At 41.5% G+C, this 13,811-nt stretch overlaps 1 protein-coding gene across 1 annotated transcript; it reads right to left on the bottom strand.

Moving 5' to 3' along the window:
• Nucleotides 1-5,879: 5,879 nt before the first annotated feature.
• On the bottom strand, nt 5,880-9,080 carry PATE3 (prostate and testis expressed 3). Its single transcript, XM_049856345.1, has 3 exons — nt 9,032-9,080; nt 6,579-6,701; nt 5,880-6,004 (listed from the first exon to the last, which is right to left on the bottom strand). The coding sequence occupies exons 1-3, from the start codon at nt 9,078-9,080 to the stop codon at nt 5,880-5,882; spliced, it is 297 nt and encodes a 98-aa protein (XP_049712302.1).
• Between the last annotated feature and the right edge of the window lie 4,731 nt (nt 9,081-13,811).

Genomic DNA, 13,811 nt, shown 5'->3' with positions numbered 1-13,811 from the left:
ATATGTTTGCTGTCTATGAGACATTCAGGTATCATTTTCTTTATTTATTGATTGTAGGTTTGTTTGTTTTGTCCTACTTTTTTGTTTTGTTTGGTTATGTCTGGGTGGGTAGGGTGGGCATGCTTTGTTGTTTGCTTGACTGTGGGCATGATTGTTCTTGCCACCTTGTCCTAGTGTTCAGGGCTGGTCGCTTAACTATGGTGCAGCAGGGCAGGTCCAGCAGAAGGGAAGGGGTGGAGATGGGTCTTTTGTCTGCACCATGGAAGAGGGCCATTGGGGTCAGCAGGGGGTTCTTGAGACTGGCAGGGAAGGGCCTGGTCTCTGGGTCAGGTCCCTTGGGGCTGTGACAGGTAGCAGAAGTGTTCCAGAGCTGGCAGAAAGGGTCCTGGGGTTTGGGTCAGGTCCCTTCAGGATGGCAGGAGGGGTCTAGAGTTGGCAGGAAGGGGCCTGGGATTCAGGCCAGGTCTCCTCAGGGCTGCTATGGGCAGCAGAGAGAGGTCTGGAGGTGGCAGGAAGGGGCATAGGGGCTAGGCAGGGTCCCCTGGGTGCTGTTGTGGGTGGCAGGAGGGGTCCAGAGCTGGTAGGAAGGAACCTGGGGTCCAGGCCTGGTCACCTTGCGGCCATTGGCAGTTGGCAGGAGGGTTCCAGAACCAGCAGGAAGGTGGCTGGGGTCCAGACTGGATCCCCTTGGGGCTGTGGGTGGCGGTGGGAGGGGTTCAGAGCCAATAGTAAGGGTCTGGGGACCAGGCTGGTTCCCTTTGGAGCCATGGGCAGTGGTGGGAAGGGTCCAGAGCTGGCAGAAAGGGGCCTAGGGCCCTGTGGGGTACCGTCGGGGTCGCAGACAGTGAGGCTTAGGAGAGAGGTAGAAGGAGGGGTGGAGGCAGGGGCAGAGTGGGCTAAATAGAGGACGGCAATAGGGTGATTTGTACTCTGTTTCCCAGCAGTGGGGGTTGCCATGATGGGGTGGTTATAGTTGCTGTTCACCAGAGGGGTGGGGGTTGTAGGAGTGCGTCCCTGTTTCTACCAGATAAGAGAGTATGGGCTTCTCCTTGAGTTGCAGCCAGCAAACATGGTCTTACCTAGTCCTGGGTGTGTCCGTGCCGTACCTCTGTCTCCTATTGGGAATTCCACGGAGGTGCCTTTCTGTGCGTGGGGTTGTTAGCTTTATTCCAAGATGGCAACACTGAGCCATGCCTTTTGGTCTGGAACCTCCACTCTGTATTTCTATTCCTTCTCCATTTTCTCTTAGTTTCTTGTTCTCAGTGACTTCCGATTTAATACTTTATCCTGTCATGTAAGGTTCAGGGTTCCAGGATTGACATCTGTATCTGTTTTATTTGGTTTTTCAAGTCTTTGTTGCAGCAGGATGGCTTAGTGCATCTGACTAGTCTGCCATCTTGGCTCTGCACTCACCACCTAGTCCTTCTGCTCTCAGGGTAGATGAGGCTGTGATTCATGTAGACTATTTGTTCTGTACACTACTTTTTTTCTTTGAGTCTTTGCTTTCCTTCTTTCTCTTTTGCTCCAGACAAGTAGAGACCAGTAATTGTATCTCAGATGGCTGCTCACAAACTTTTAAGACCCCAGACAACACTTATGAAACTAAGATATAGAACATAACTTTATGAACTATATTATGCCAATTGACTGAGATGTCCCACCAAGCTGTGGTCCTAATCCTTCAAACCCAGAAATCCAATCCTGTGAGGTATTTGGCTATGTCTGAGAAGTATCCATACCTATGCCCCCTTTCCTTTTTCACTGTCTAAGTGGTTCATTTTGATTAACAAACATTCTTAAATTTAATGAAGTTTAATTTATCAATTTTAATGTGGTTAGTGGGTTTTTTTTGGTCATGTTCAAGTAATATTTGCCTATCCCAAAGTCATAAAGACATTCTAGGCTTTCTTCTAGAAGCTTTATTGCTTTACTTTTACATTAAGTTTATAATCCAGTTTGAATTTACTTGTGTGTGTGTGTGTTTGTGTATGCTGTAAGGTATAGATAATAAAAAGAGAAATTTAACAGAGCAAAATACACAAAATTATAGTTGAGCTCTAATGGAAATGTATTATAAAAGAGGCACAAATTAGTGTGGAAAAATATGAACTTTTTAATAAGTTTTGTTAGGCTAACTGGATAAAGAAGCCATAAGTAAATAGATTAAATTAGGTCAATCTCTTAAAATGATAAATTTCTGATGGAGAATCTAAATGTTCTTTTAAGTCCCTGTAAGTATTAAAAGGAAACATGGGTGAATTATTCTAACCTGGGGCATGAAAAGTTGCTCAACATTGTTGGTTATCAGGAAAATACAAGATACTATCTCCCACCTACTAAAATAACTGAAATTGAAATGACTGACAATAATAGGTGTTGGTGGATGGTATGGATTGAATTGATCCCACAAAAAGATATGTTGAAGTCCTCACTCCTATACTTATGAATGGGACTTTGTTTGGAAATGCAGTTTTTTTATTTTGTTATCATTTAAGATAAATGAGGTCATAGTGGAGTTAGGTAGGTTCTAGTCCTAATCCCTTCTGAGTGGCATGTTATAAAAGGGGAGAGCCGACAGGAAGAGGGTTACACACAGAGGGAAGATAGACACCAGGTGAAGGTACATCTCCAAACCGAGGAACTCCAAAAGATGCCTCGGGCTACTGAGCTAGCAGAAACAAGGAAAAATTGCTTCCTGGAACAGGTAGTTTGATCCTTCCCTGAATTAAAAGCTCTAGCTGCCAGAACTGTAAGAGAATAAATTTCAGTTTTATAAGACACCCACTTCATGGTATTTTGTTATGGCACCTGTTATGAATAGAATTGTGTCCCCAAAAATATGTGTTGTAAATCCTAACTCTATGCCTGTGGTTATAATCCCATTAGGGAATGGGTTGTCTTTGTTATGTTAATGAGACAGGATTAGTGTAGGGTGTATCTTGAGTCAATCTCTTTTGAGATATGAAAGAGATTAAACAAGTGAGCAAGAGAAGCAAAGAGGCGGGGAGATTGATGCCAAGCTGTAAGGAGCTCTCCAAGGAACCAGGAAACAAACTGAAGAAACAAGGACCTTCCCCCAGAGCCAGCATAAGAGAAGGACTTGCCCTAAAGCCAGTGCCCTGAAATCGGACTTCTAATCTCCTAAACTATGAGAAAATAAATTTCTGTTTGCTAAAGCCACCCACTTGTGGTATTTCTGTTATAGCAGCACTAGATAACTAAGACAACACTCTAGGAAATTGAAACAAAGTGTATATGGCATAACTGGAACTCTGATACCGTGCTGGTAGGACTGACAAAGTATTTTTCAGTTTCTTTTAAATTTATGCATATACCTCTCTATGACTCAACAATTCCACTCTTAATTACCTGCCCAAGGGAAATGAATATGCATTTCCAACAAAAGACTTATACAAGAATGTCCATAGTAGCCTTGTTCACAACAGCCCAAACCTGGAAACAGCTCAGTGTTCATCAGCAAGAGAATAACAAATTATATATGTATAATGTAGTATATGCATACTATAGAATATAAAAGAACACACTTTTGATATAAGCAACAACATGCATGAATCTTAAAAATGTCGAGTGAAAGAAAGGAGACCCCAAACAGTACTTTCTGTATGGTTTCATTTACATTAACTGCAAGAACAAATTATTCTTTGGTGATAGAAGTCAGAATATTATCTTTGGAGTGGATGGATATCTGAAGGAACTTATTGGAGTGATGGAAATGTTGTGTTTTAATTGGGAGGTTATACAGGTTTGTACATTTGCTGAAACTCATCAAACTGAATAGTTAAAAATATGTACGTTTTATTATATATAAGTTATACTTCAATTAAGAAAATAATTATTTTTCAGCTATAACGAAGTAATGAGTCTAGGTGATAATAACCAATGGAGGCTGTTAGAGAAAAACTGTTAAAGAAAAGATGAAAGAGAAACTTTATATTATGTAGACGAAAATGAGAACAAACAAATCTACGGGATCATCATTAAAAGTAGAAAAACATGTGCCTTCAGATATTTCTAAAAGGGCTGGGCCAGATTATTCTTTCCAAACTTCTAGGCCTATTTTATAATACTTTGATATAATGGTAGTGGTGATTATGAATTTTGAAGTAAAATTTGCTAATGAGTTTTGGAAGAATCCTATCAAAGATAATTTTTTGGTTAAAATATTTGAAGACTGTTATTGTGTGCTGTTACTCAATTCTGACACATAGTGACCCTATATGAAAAGGTTTCTAAGCTGTTATCTCTTTGGGAGCAGATCAGCAGGTCTTTTCTACCACAGAGCTGCTGGTGCATTCAAACAGCCTACCTTTTGGATAGCAGCTGAGCACTTAACCTTTGTGCCACTGGGGATCCTTCATTTGAAGACTGCCAAAAAACCAAACCTGTTGCCATTGAGTCAATTCTGACTCATAGCTACCCTGTAGGACAGAGTAGAACTGCCCAGTAGGGTTTTCTAGAAGCAGCTGGCGGATTCGAACTACTGTCCTTTTGGTTGGCAACTGAGCTCTTAACCACTATGCCAAGGATCTCAAAATAAGAAATGTTCTTTGCATAATCCCTTCGAGGAAAACATATTGGCACTGATGTGAATGTTCCCTGTCTGGTAGGGGAGTAGAGGCTATCATTTCTCCAGTACACTCGACAAAAAAGGTATGCAGCCAAATAAAAGCATAAGGCTTCATGTAAGTCCTGCAAACTTAACAGATGGACAAGAAAAATTCCATCAACCTCACTGGTTGTTCAATTAAACACAATAAAGATTCACTAGCCAGGAAATGCAAGGGATATGAGTAAGACATGGCACACGTCTTTGCTGTAGTTCATAATGTACTGGGGTAAAGTAGACAATGAGAGAAATGATTGATTATGAGAGAGTGTCTCAAAAAAAAAAAAAAAAAAAAGCACCTGTAAAGTGTCTTGGGTATGCAGAAGACGGAGAATTTGTATAGAAGTGGCATGGATCCTGGGGAGTTGATAGTGGAGATGAGTGGTAAGGGAGGAAAGGAATAGAGAAATATTAGGGAAAGGGTCCAAGAGAACCAGACCTGTTACCTTTGAGCTGATTCCGACGCATAGTGACCCTATAGGGCAGAGTAGAACTGTCCCATATGATTTTCAAGGAGTGGATGGATTCGAACTGCCAGCCTTTGGTTAGTAGCCTGAGCTTTTGACTATGCACCACCAGGAAGATGATTAAGCAAGGAGAGGAAAAAACGAGTTCAGTGTATCTTCAATGTATGTCTTGACAGGAATAAAAGTGACTGTGTATAGGGCATGAATGCTGTTTCCTACTACTGATGTTCATGGACATACTTTGCAAATGCCAAGAACATTACAATGGCAGCGTTTGAAGTAGATGCAGCTCACTGATGAAAATAATTTGTGGCCATAGAGAAAAATCTTGAGAGTCCAACACCTATTTTGTTGTTTCCGTTTTAAGTACAGTAGTGATACATGGGTGTTTTATATAAAAATATTTGTGAATCTTTAAGATGAAGGATTTTTAGGCCACTATCTAAGCCAATCAAAACCATTGTGCCACTAGGGTTCTAGAACAGCCCTGTTTAAAATTTTACTCTACTGTGTCTCTCTTTCTTGATCTCAAGGAACTATTTGGGGCAAGCTTTTTGAAGTGTGAAAATGCTAGTCCCTGTAATAGGAGAAATCTGACCAGGGTAGGAGCCAAGCTGAAGGCACCAGGACTATCCCTTGAATATAGGTGGCAAGAGGGAAGACACTGAATTAAGGAGAGAGCAGAGGTACTATCAGGACAGGGAAAGAAAGCAAAGGCAAACAGAGTGTGAAGGGTGGGAAGCATCAATGGCCTCCTCAAGTGAGACTTTAGGAGGGGTAATATCCTAGATTTTGCTGTTACAATAGTTGTTGGTACAGCAACTATGCACATAAGTCCGACCGTTGCGTTTAACTTGTTGGGCTTTGCAGAATTTCTGACACTCCATATATGCTAGCTGGAACTCGTTATCTGTGGCAGAGAAGAACAATAGAAAAATAAGCCAGTGATCTATGTTCTTCAAAGACGTATCAAACCTGGCAGCAGCTCTGTGAGTACAAATGTAACCAGGTGACAGGACAGGTGTAGACATGGCTTCCCAGGTAATACTCCTCCCGGAGCAGCGGGAAGGTAGACGCGGAGCTCGCTGGCCAGCTGCGGGCGTTGTTTGCCTGAGTTCCCTGATAACCCTCTGTTCCGTACACCCGCTTCACTCTCTCTCCTGCTGGAAAATCAGCAGCTATTGCTTTAGTGCCTTCAGAATCAAAATCAGTCTGGTCAGTTTCACTAAGGATGGAACCCCCGCCTTCCACCTCCCGTCCCCTTTTCCCAGGTCTTCTGTGTGCACGTACGGGGACCAGAGCTACCTGTGCCCAGGGGCATGCTACGCTCTGGTTCCTGTCCAGAGATAGCCTCAGTCTGAGATGTAGGCACCACTTCAGTTTCTTGCTGATCAATCCTCCCAAAACGTTTCTAAGGATCCTATAACACCTTCCTAAAATGTTTCTAAGGGTCCCGCGACAGCTTCCCCGACCTCCTAACTTACCCTTGTAGATCTTTAAACTCATGCACATCTCATCCTCCTGAGCAGTACAGACACCAAAACCTCTTCTACAGCGGTCTGCTTTTATGTGAAGATGGCACGTTAAACACTTCAGTGATGTGTCTGCTGGAGATCACAGGGCTGGTGTGAGCCCAGGGGAGAGACAGGCACTAGGGAAGGAGCTAGAAAAACCCTGACCCTGATGGTGGGTTGTGGGTGGATGAAGAGCTAGTGGTGGGATACTTTGAGTTCTCACTAACGCCTCGTCTCAGAGTAATGGAAAGAAAATGCTGTTGTGAGAATAAAAGATTTCTAGTCCCAACTTCAGCCTTTCAACCAGGGTAACTTGGAACGAAGTCTTACCCTCCATGTCATTTGATTTCTCTAACTCTAAAATGGTGTTGTTAATGCTGGCCCGGCCAACCTGACGGAACTGTGAAAGGCACAAGTGTAATAATTAGGGTGAGGGCTTTAAAATATTTTGTCCAAGCTAGTGTTGCTATTAGTCCTTGGATAGTGGAAATGGTTACTGCTCTTGGCTGTTAAAAGTTGGAGTTCGAGTCTACCCAGAGGTGCCTCAGAAGAAAGACCTGGGGATCTACTTCCAAAAAATCATCCATAGAAAGCCCTATGGAGGCTGAGGGCTCTAGGGGCCATGGTCTCGGGGAACATCTAGCTCAATTGGCATAACATAGTTTATACAGAAAGTGTTCTATGTTCTACTTTGGTGAGTAGTGTCTGGGGTCATAAAAGCTTGTGAGTGGCCATCTAAGATTCTACACTGGTCTCACCCCATCTGGAGCGAGGGAGAAAGAAGAAAACCAAGGACACAAGGGAAAGATTAGTCCAAAGGACTAATGGACCACAACTACCAGAACCTCCGCCAGACTGAGTCCAGCACAACTAGATGGTGCCTGGCTACCACCACCTACTACTCTGACAGGTATCACAGTAGAGGGTCCTGGACTGAGCTGGAGAAAAATGTAGAACAATATCTAACTCACACGCACACACAAAAGACCAGACCAGTTCACCCTTCAGCCAAAGATTAGACAGGCCCATAAAACAAAATGAGATTAATGGGCACACCAGCTAGTGGCAAGGATGAGAAGGCAGGAGGGGACAGGAAAGCTGGTAATTCAAAACCCAAGGTCTAGAAGGGAAGAGTGGTGACATGTCGTGGGGTTAGCAACCAATGTCACAAAACTGTGTGTCTTAATTGTTTAATGAGAAAACTTGTTAGCTCTGTAAACCTTCATCTAGAGTACAATAAAAAAAATTTTTTTTAAAAGAAAACCCTATAGAGCACAGTGCTATGCTGGCACACAAGGGGGCGCTGTGAGTCGCAATTGGCTTGACTGCAAACTGGCTTAGTTTTGTAGTTACTTAGGTTCAATTAATAGTTCAAAATAACAGAACATATCACAATATCTAGGCAACAAATTACAATACAAAAGAGTCCCAAATGTCAGGCATCACGTAATAGTAACACTACCGGTGCCGTCTTGCTGATTTTGACCCACGGTGGCCCCATGTGTGTCAGAGTAGAACTGTGCTCCATAGGCCTTTCAATGGCGGGTTTTTCGGAAGTAGATGCCAAGGCTTTTCTTCTGAGGTGACTCTGGGTGGACTCAAACCTTCAACCTTTTGGTTAGCAGCCAAGAATGTTATCAAGTGTTAAGACACTCAGGGACTCTGAACCTAAGTAAAAGGCCTCATGAATTAGAGCACACTTAGTGACTCCTTTTCAGGGTATTGTGGAGTGAAATAATCAAAATACAGCCTTCATTTAAAAAACCTCTCCCACTGCTGTATCTAAGTGAGAAAAGGAAGTAGCATTTATTATGCATATCATTTGGCCCATCTTTTCTCACGTTGTATCTGATTTAAGCCTCCCAAAAACCTTGGTCTCCATTTCTCAGATGAGCAACCAAGGGTACAGAGAAGTTATCAGTGACTGAGCCTTTTTTCTTTTTTAATCTGTCTGATCCCAGAACATCTAGAATTTTCTCTCCTAGAATCACTTGTTCTAATATAAAGTTCTTGAAAAGGGTATCAAAAGTCATTATCTGGCAATAAAACAAACTGCAAAATAATTCATTATAGACTAGTAAGCTCCCTTAGGAAATGGGATGTAGATTTAAAAATGAAAAAGAGATTTTAACAAAATTCTTGCTAGGGTTTTCGATTATGGGAAATGGTAGGTACAGAAGAGGGGAAGCAGGGTGAGGGGGTAGCTGTGGAGCCTTGAGCCCTTGGTGGGGGTTTGTAGGTTGTTGAACAGGAAAGCAACCTCAGCAGAGAAGGCAGAGAGAGTGTTCTGAAGGTTGGCTTCCTCTCCCTCATAAATGTGATCCAAGCTCAGCCCTGCATTGACACCAACTGGGCTTGTGGAGTTTTCCTGGGGCTCCCTAGATCTGTCTCTAGAGCCCACTCCTCAGATCTGTGACTCTTACCCATAGTGACACAGACGAAGGAGAAGGCCAACAAGAGTGGTTTGTCCATTCTGCGCAGGAGAAAAAAGAAGCCAAGGGCTATGGTCACAAGTCTTTACACTACAGGGAGCAAAACTTGCTCCTTCACCATAGGTCAGTGATTTTCATGCCTCAGTGGAACCAATCACAAGGTTCCCTCTTGGAGCTCAAGTTTCTTTTCTAGCCTCTCCACAGCAGAGTATGATAATTAATAGATGTTGGGGTCCTCACTGAGCTGACCTTGTTTTGTTACATATAGTCTTCACCATAATAATCATTATTCTTACGGTTATGATGCTATTATTCTTATCTCAATTTCACAAAGGAGAAAACAGCCTTGGTGAGTAAGGTCCAGTATCTTCCTCCCAATGCTATATATTTAGGGACGGATTGAACCAGCACTCAAAATAAGACTTTCTAATTCTAGAAGCAGCACTTTTAGCCAGCGTAATTCAATGACTCTTTGAGATATATTCATACATCCAACAAATATTTATTGAGTGCTTTTATAAACTAAACACAGTTCCATGTGTGGGAGAGCAAAGCAGAGCAATGCCAAAGTCAGACAAGCTCACCTAGCTCTTACTTTATGGATGAGAAACAGGGTGGAAAGAGAGGGAAAGATATGAAATCTGTGATGAAGACAGAACTTTGGATTCTCAGTTCAGAACTCCTTTTTACCTTACCAGAAATCTGTCCTCCAAGGGTAGGGACTGTTTACTTTGTGCTCCCACTTCCTAGAATTATCCTACGATTTGATATGTAGCAAATTTATATTGTGAATCTGGATAGTTCTGTTCACAATTTAGGTTATCTATCTCTATGAATGTTAGTGCAGGTTCACCATGGGTAAGGCAGTGGAAATCTATGGCCAATCCTGGCATTCTAAGCCTCCCAAACTTATTCAGTCAGCTGATGGTACTTTGACTGGAGATACTAGAAATCTTCCACAATGAAGTGGGCTAACAGCATGTTCTTTAGTTGTAGGAGCAATATATTCATTAAAACTTATCGAGTCTGACATTTGCGGATGGGAGACAAGGATTGGGTGGAATGAAGTCTTGGCTCAAGTGCTGTAAAATATATAATGCTCCTTTTCTATGACCAGTGTGGGGAGCCCATCTTTGTCGAGAAGAGAGCCAGAAGCCTCAGGCATGAAGAAATTGGTTCCTTTGAAAATAATCAATATTAGAATGGAGAGCAAAGTTGTGAAGTCTTTGAATTTAATTTCCTATTCTGCCACATTTCAAGAAAGGATGTTATAAAGTGAATGGTATTTTTCAGAACATTCTTAGGCTTATTGAAAAGGCAAATCTCTAAGCCTGGAGCTTGGGTTTGCAAGACTATTAGAGCATTTAATTTCTCACTTCTTTGTTTCGGTTTGGTTTTTGCTTTGTCCTCTGTTTGAAGATAGTGACTTTAGAATAATAGTAAAGGAAGCAGACATTCTAGATTAAACTGTAATGTGTTCACACAGTTTCTATTCTTCTTTCAAGGTTTCCTTTGGCTTTCTGAAAGGGCCCTTTCAGTTTATGAGTCTTCTACCTACTGGATTATTTCCAGTTAGGATTGTGGAAATTTGCAACTCAATCCAAGCACTGAGATTCTCCGATCAACTCCTTACCCTCTCAGAGTACCTCATCCATCAAATTTCCTTCTGAAATCAAGTTCTTTTAGCATAGAGTAGGAGGGATAGGTATTAGCACCTATTAACAGAGGCAGTGTGTATAACGGAAAGAACATTTTGCTGGGAGTCTGCAGACCTGTGATGATTGATCACTAATGGCATTTCTAGTAAGCCATTTATCTTTGATGTAAGTTTTTTTTTTTAATTGTTATTGTACTTTAAGTGGAAGTTTACAAACCAAGTCAGTCTCTCATATGAAAACTTACACATACCTTGCTATATACTTCTAGTTCCTCTCCCTCAAATGAGACATGACGCCCCTTCCCTCCACTCTCTTTTTTTGTGTCCATTTGGACAGCTTCTGACTCCCTCTGCCCTTTCATCTCTTCTCCAGACAGGAGCTGCCCACATAGTTTCATGCATCTACTTGATCCAAGAAGCTCACTCTTCAGCAGTATCATCGTCTATCCCATAGTCCAGTCCAATCCCTGTCTAGAGAGTTGGCTGTGGGAATGGTTCCTGTCTTGGGCTAACAGAAGGTCTGGGGACTATGACCCCCAGGGTCTCTCTAGTCTCAGTCAGACCATTGAGTCTGGTCTTTTTACGAGAATTTGGGGTCTGCATCCCACTGCTCTCCTGCTCCCTCAGGGGTTCTCTGTTGTGTTCCCAGTCAGGGCAGTCATTGGTTGTAGCCAGGCACCTTCTAGTTCTTCTGGTCTCAGGCTGATGTAGTCTCTGATTTATGTGGCCCTTTCTGTCTCTTGGTCTCATAATTACCTTGTGTCTTTGGTGTTCTTTATTCTCCTTTGCTCCAGGTGGGTTGAGACCAATTGATGCATCTTAGATGGCTGATTGCTAGGATTTAAGACCCCAGATGCCGCTCTCCAAAGTGGGATGCAGAATGTTTTCGTGATAGATTTTATTATGCCAATTGTCTTAGATGTCCCCTGAAACCATGGTCCCCAAACCCCCGCCCCTGCTACGCTGGCCTTTGAAGCATTCAGTTTATTCAGGAAACTTCTTTGCTTTTGGTTTAGTCCAGTTGTGCTGACCTCCTCTGTATTGAGTGTTGTCCTTCCCTTCACCTAAAGTAGTTCTTATCTACTATCTAATTAGTAAATATCCCTCTCCCACCCTCCCTCCCTCCCCCCTCTCGTAACCACAAAAGAATGCATTCTTCTCAGTTTAAACTATTTCTCAAGATCTTATAATAGTGGTCTTATAATATTTGTCCTTTTGCAATTGACTAATTTCACTCAGCATAATGTCTTCCAGGTTCCTCCATGTTATGAAATGTTTCACAGATTCATCACTGTTCTTTATTGATGTGTAGTATTTCATTGTGTGAATATACCATAATTTATTTATCCATTCATCCGTTGATAGGCACCTTGGTTGCTTCCATCTTTTTGCTATTGTAAACAATGCTACAATGAACATGGGTGTGCATATATCTGTTCGTGTAAAGGCTCTTATTTCTCTAGGATATATTGCAAGGAGTGGGATTGCTGGGTCATATGGTAGTTCTATTTCTAGCTTTTTAAGGAAGCGCCAAATCGATTTCCAAAGTGGCTGTACCATTTTACATTCCCACCCGCAGTGTATAAGTGTTCCAGTCTCTCTACAACCTCTCTAACATTTATTATTTTGTGTTTTTTGGATGAATGCCAGCCCTGTTGGAGTGAGATGGAATCTCATCGTAGTTTTGATTTGCATTTCTCTAATGGCTGATGATCCTGAGCATTTCCTCACGTATCTGTTAGCTACCTGAATGTCTTCTGTAGTGAAGTGCCTGTTCCTATCTTTTGCCCATTTTTTCATTGGGTTATTTGTCTTTTTGTAGTTGAGTTTTTTGCAATATCATGTAGATTTTAGAGATCAGACACAGATCAGAAATGTCATAGCTAAAAACTTTTTCCCAGTCTGTAGGTAATCTTTTTACTCTTTTGGTGAAGTCTTTGGATGAGCATAGGTGTTTGATTTTTAGGAGCTCCCAGTTATCTAGTTTCTCTTCTGCATTGTTAGCAATGTTTTGTATACTGTTTATGGCATGTAATAGGGCTTCTAGCATTGTCCCTATTTTTTCTTCCATGATCTTTATCATTTTAGATTTTATATTTAGATCTTTGATCCATTTCAAGCTCGTTTTTGTACATGGAGTGAGGTAGGGGTCTTGTTTCATTTTTTTGCAGATGGATATCCAGTTATGCTGGTACCATTTGTTAAAAAGACTATCTTTTCCCCATTAAACTGCTTTGGGACCTTTGTCAAATATCAACCACTCATATGTGGATGGATTTATGTCTGGATTCTCAATTCTGTTCCATTGGTCTGTGAATCCGTTGTACCAGTACCAGGCTGTTTTGACTACTGTGGCTGTATAAAAGGTTCTATAGGTCAGTAGAGTGAGGCCTCCCATTTTGTTCTTCTTTTTCAGTAATGCTTTACTTATCTGGGGCCTCTTTCCGTTCCATATGAATTTGGTGATTTGTTTCTCCATTTCATTAAAGAATGTTGTTGGAATTTGGATCAGAATTGCATTAAATATATAGATTGCTTTTGGTAGAATAGACATTTTTATAATGTTAAGTCTTCCTATCCATGAGCAAGGTATGTTTTTCCACTTATGTAGGTCTCTTTTGGTTTCTTGCAGAAGTATATTGTCGTTTTCTTTGTGTAAATCTTTTACATCTCTGGTAAGATTTATTCCTAAGTATTTTATCTTCTTGCGGGCTGCTGTAAATGGCATTGATTTGGTGATTTCCTCTTCAATGTTCTTTTTGTTGGTGTAGAGGAATCCAACTGATTTTTGTATGTTTATTTTGTATCCTGATACTCTGCTGAACTCTTTTATTAGTTTCAGTAGTTTTCTGGAGGATTCCTTAGGGTTTTCTCTGTATAAGATCATGTCACCTGCAAATAGAGATACTTTTTTACTTCTTCCTTGCCAATCTGGATGCCCTTTATTTCTTTATCTAACCTAATTGCTCTGGCTAGGACTTCCAGCAGAATGTTGAATAAGAGTGGTGATAAAGGGCGTCCTTGTCTGGTTCCCGATCTCAATGGGAATGTTTTCAGGCTCTCTCCATTTAGGGTGATGTTGGCTGTTGGCTTTGTATAAATGCCCTTTATTAT

This window comes from Elephas maximus, chromosome 17, assembly GCF_024166365.1.
Source record: "Elephas maximus indicus isolate mEleMax1 chromosome 17, mEleMax1 primary haplotype, whole genome shotgun sequence".
In the NCBI taxonomy this organism is placed as follows: domain Eukaryota; kingdom Metazoa; phylum Chordata; class Mammalia; order Proboscidea; family Elephantidae; genus Elephas; species Elephas maximus.
This window is presented reverse-complemented; position numbering and strand designations above follow the sequence as displayed.

Excerpts from the sequence above, each read along its gene's own strand:
- PATE3 (XM_049856345.1), bottom strand. The coding sequence starts at position 9,080 with ATGGACAAACCACTCTTGTTGGCCTTCTCCTTCGTCTGTGTCACTATG. Across the intron at positions 6,702-9,031 it reads CTTCGTCTGTGTCACTATGG|CAGACACATCACTGAAGTGT; the intron begins GTAAGAGTCACA and ends TGTGATCTCCAG. Across the intron at positions 6,005-6,578 it reads GAGTTTAAAGATCTACAAGG|ATAACGAGTTCCAGCTAGCA; the intron begins GTAAGTTAGGAG and ends TCTCTGCCACAG.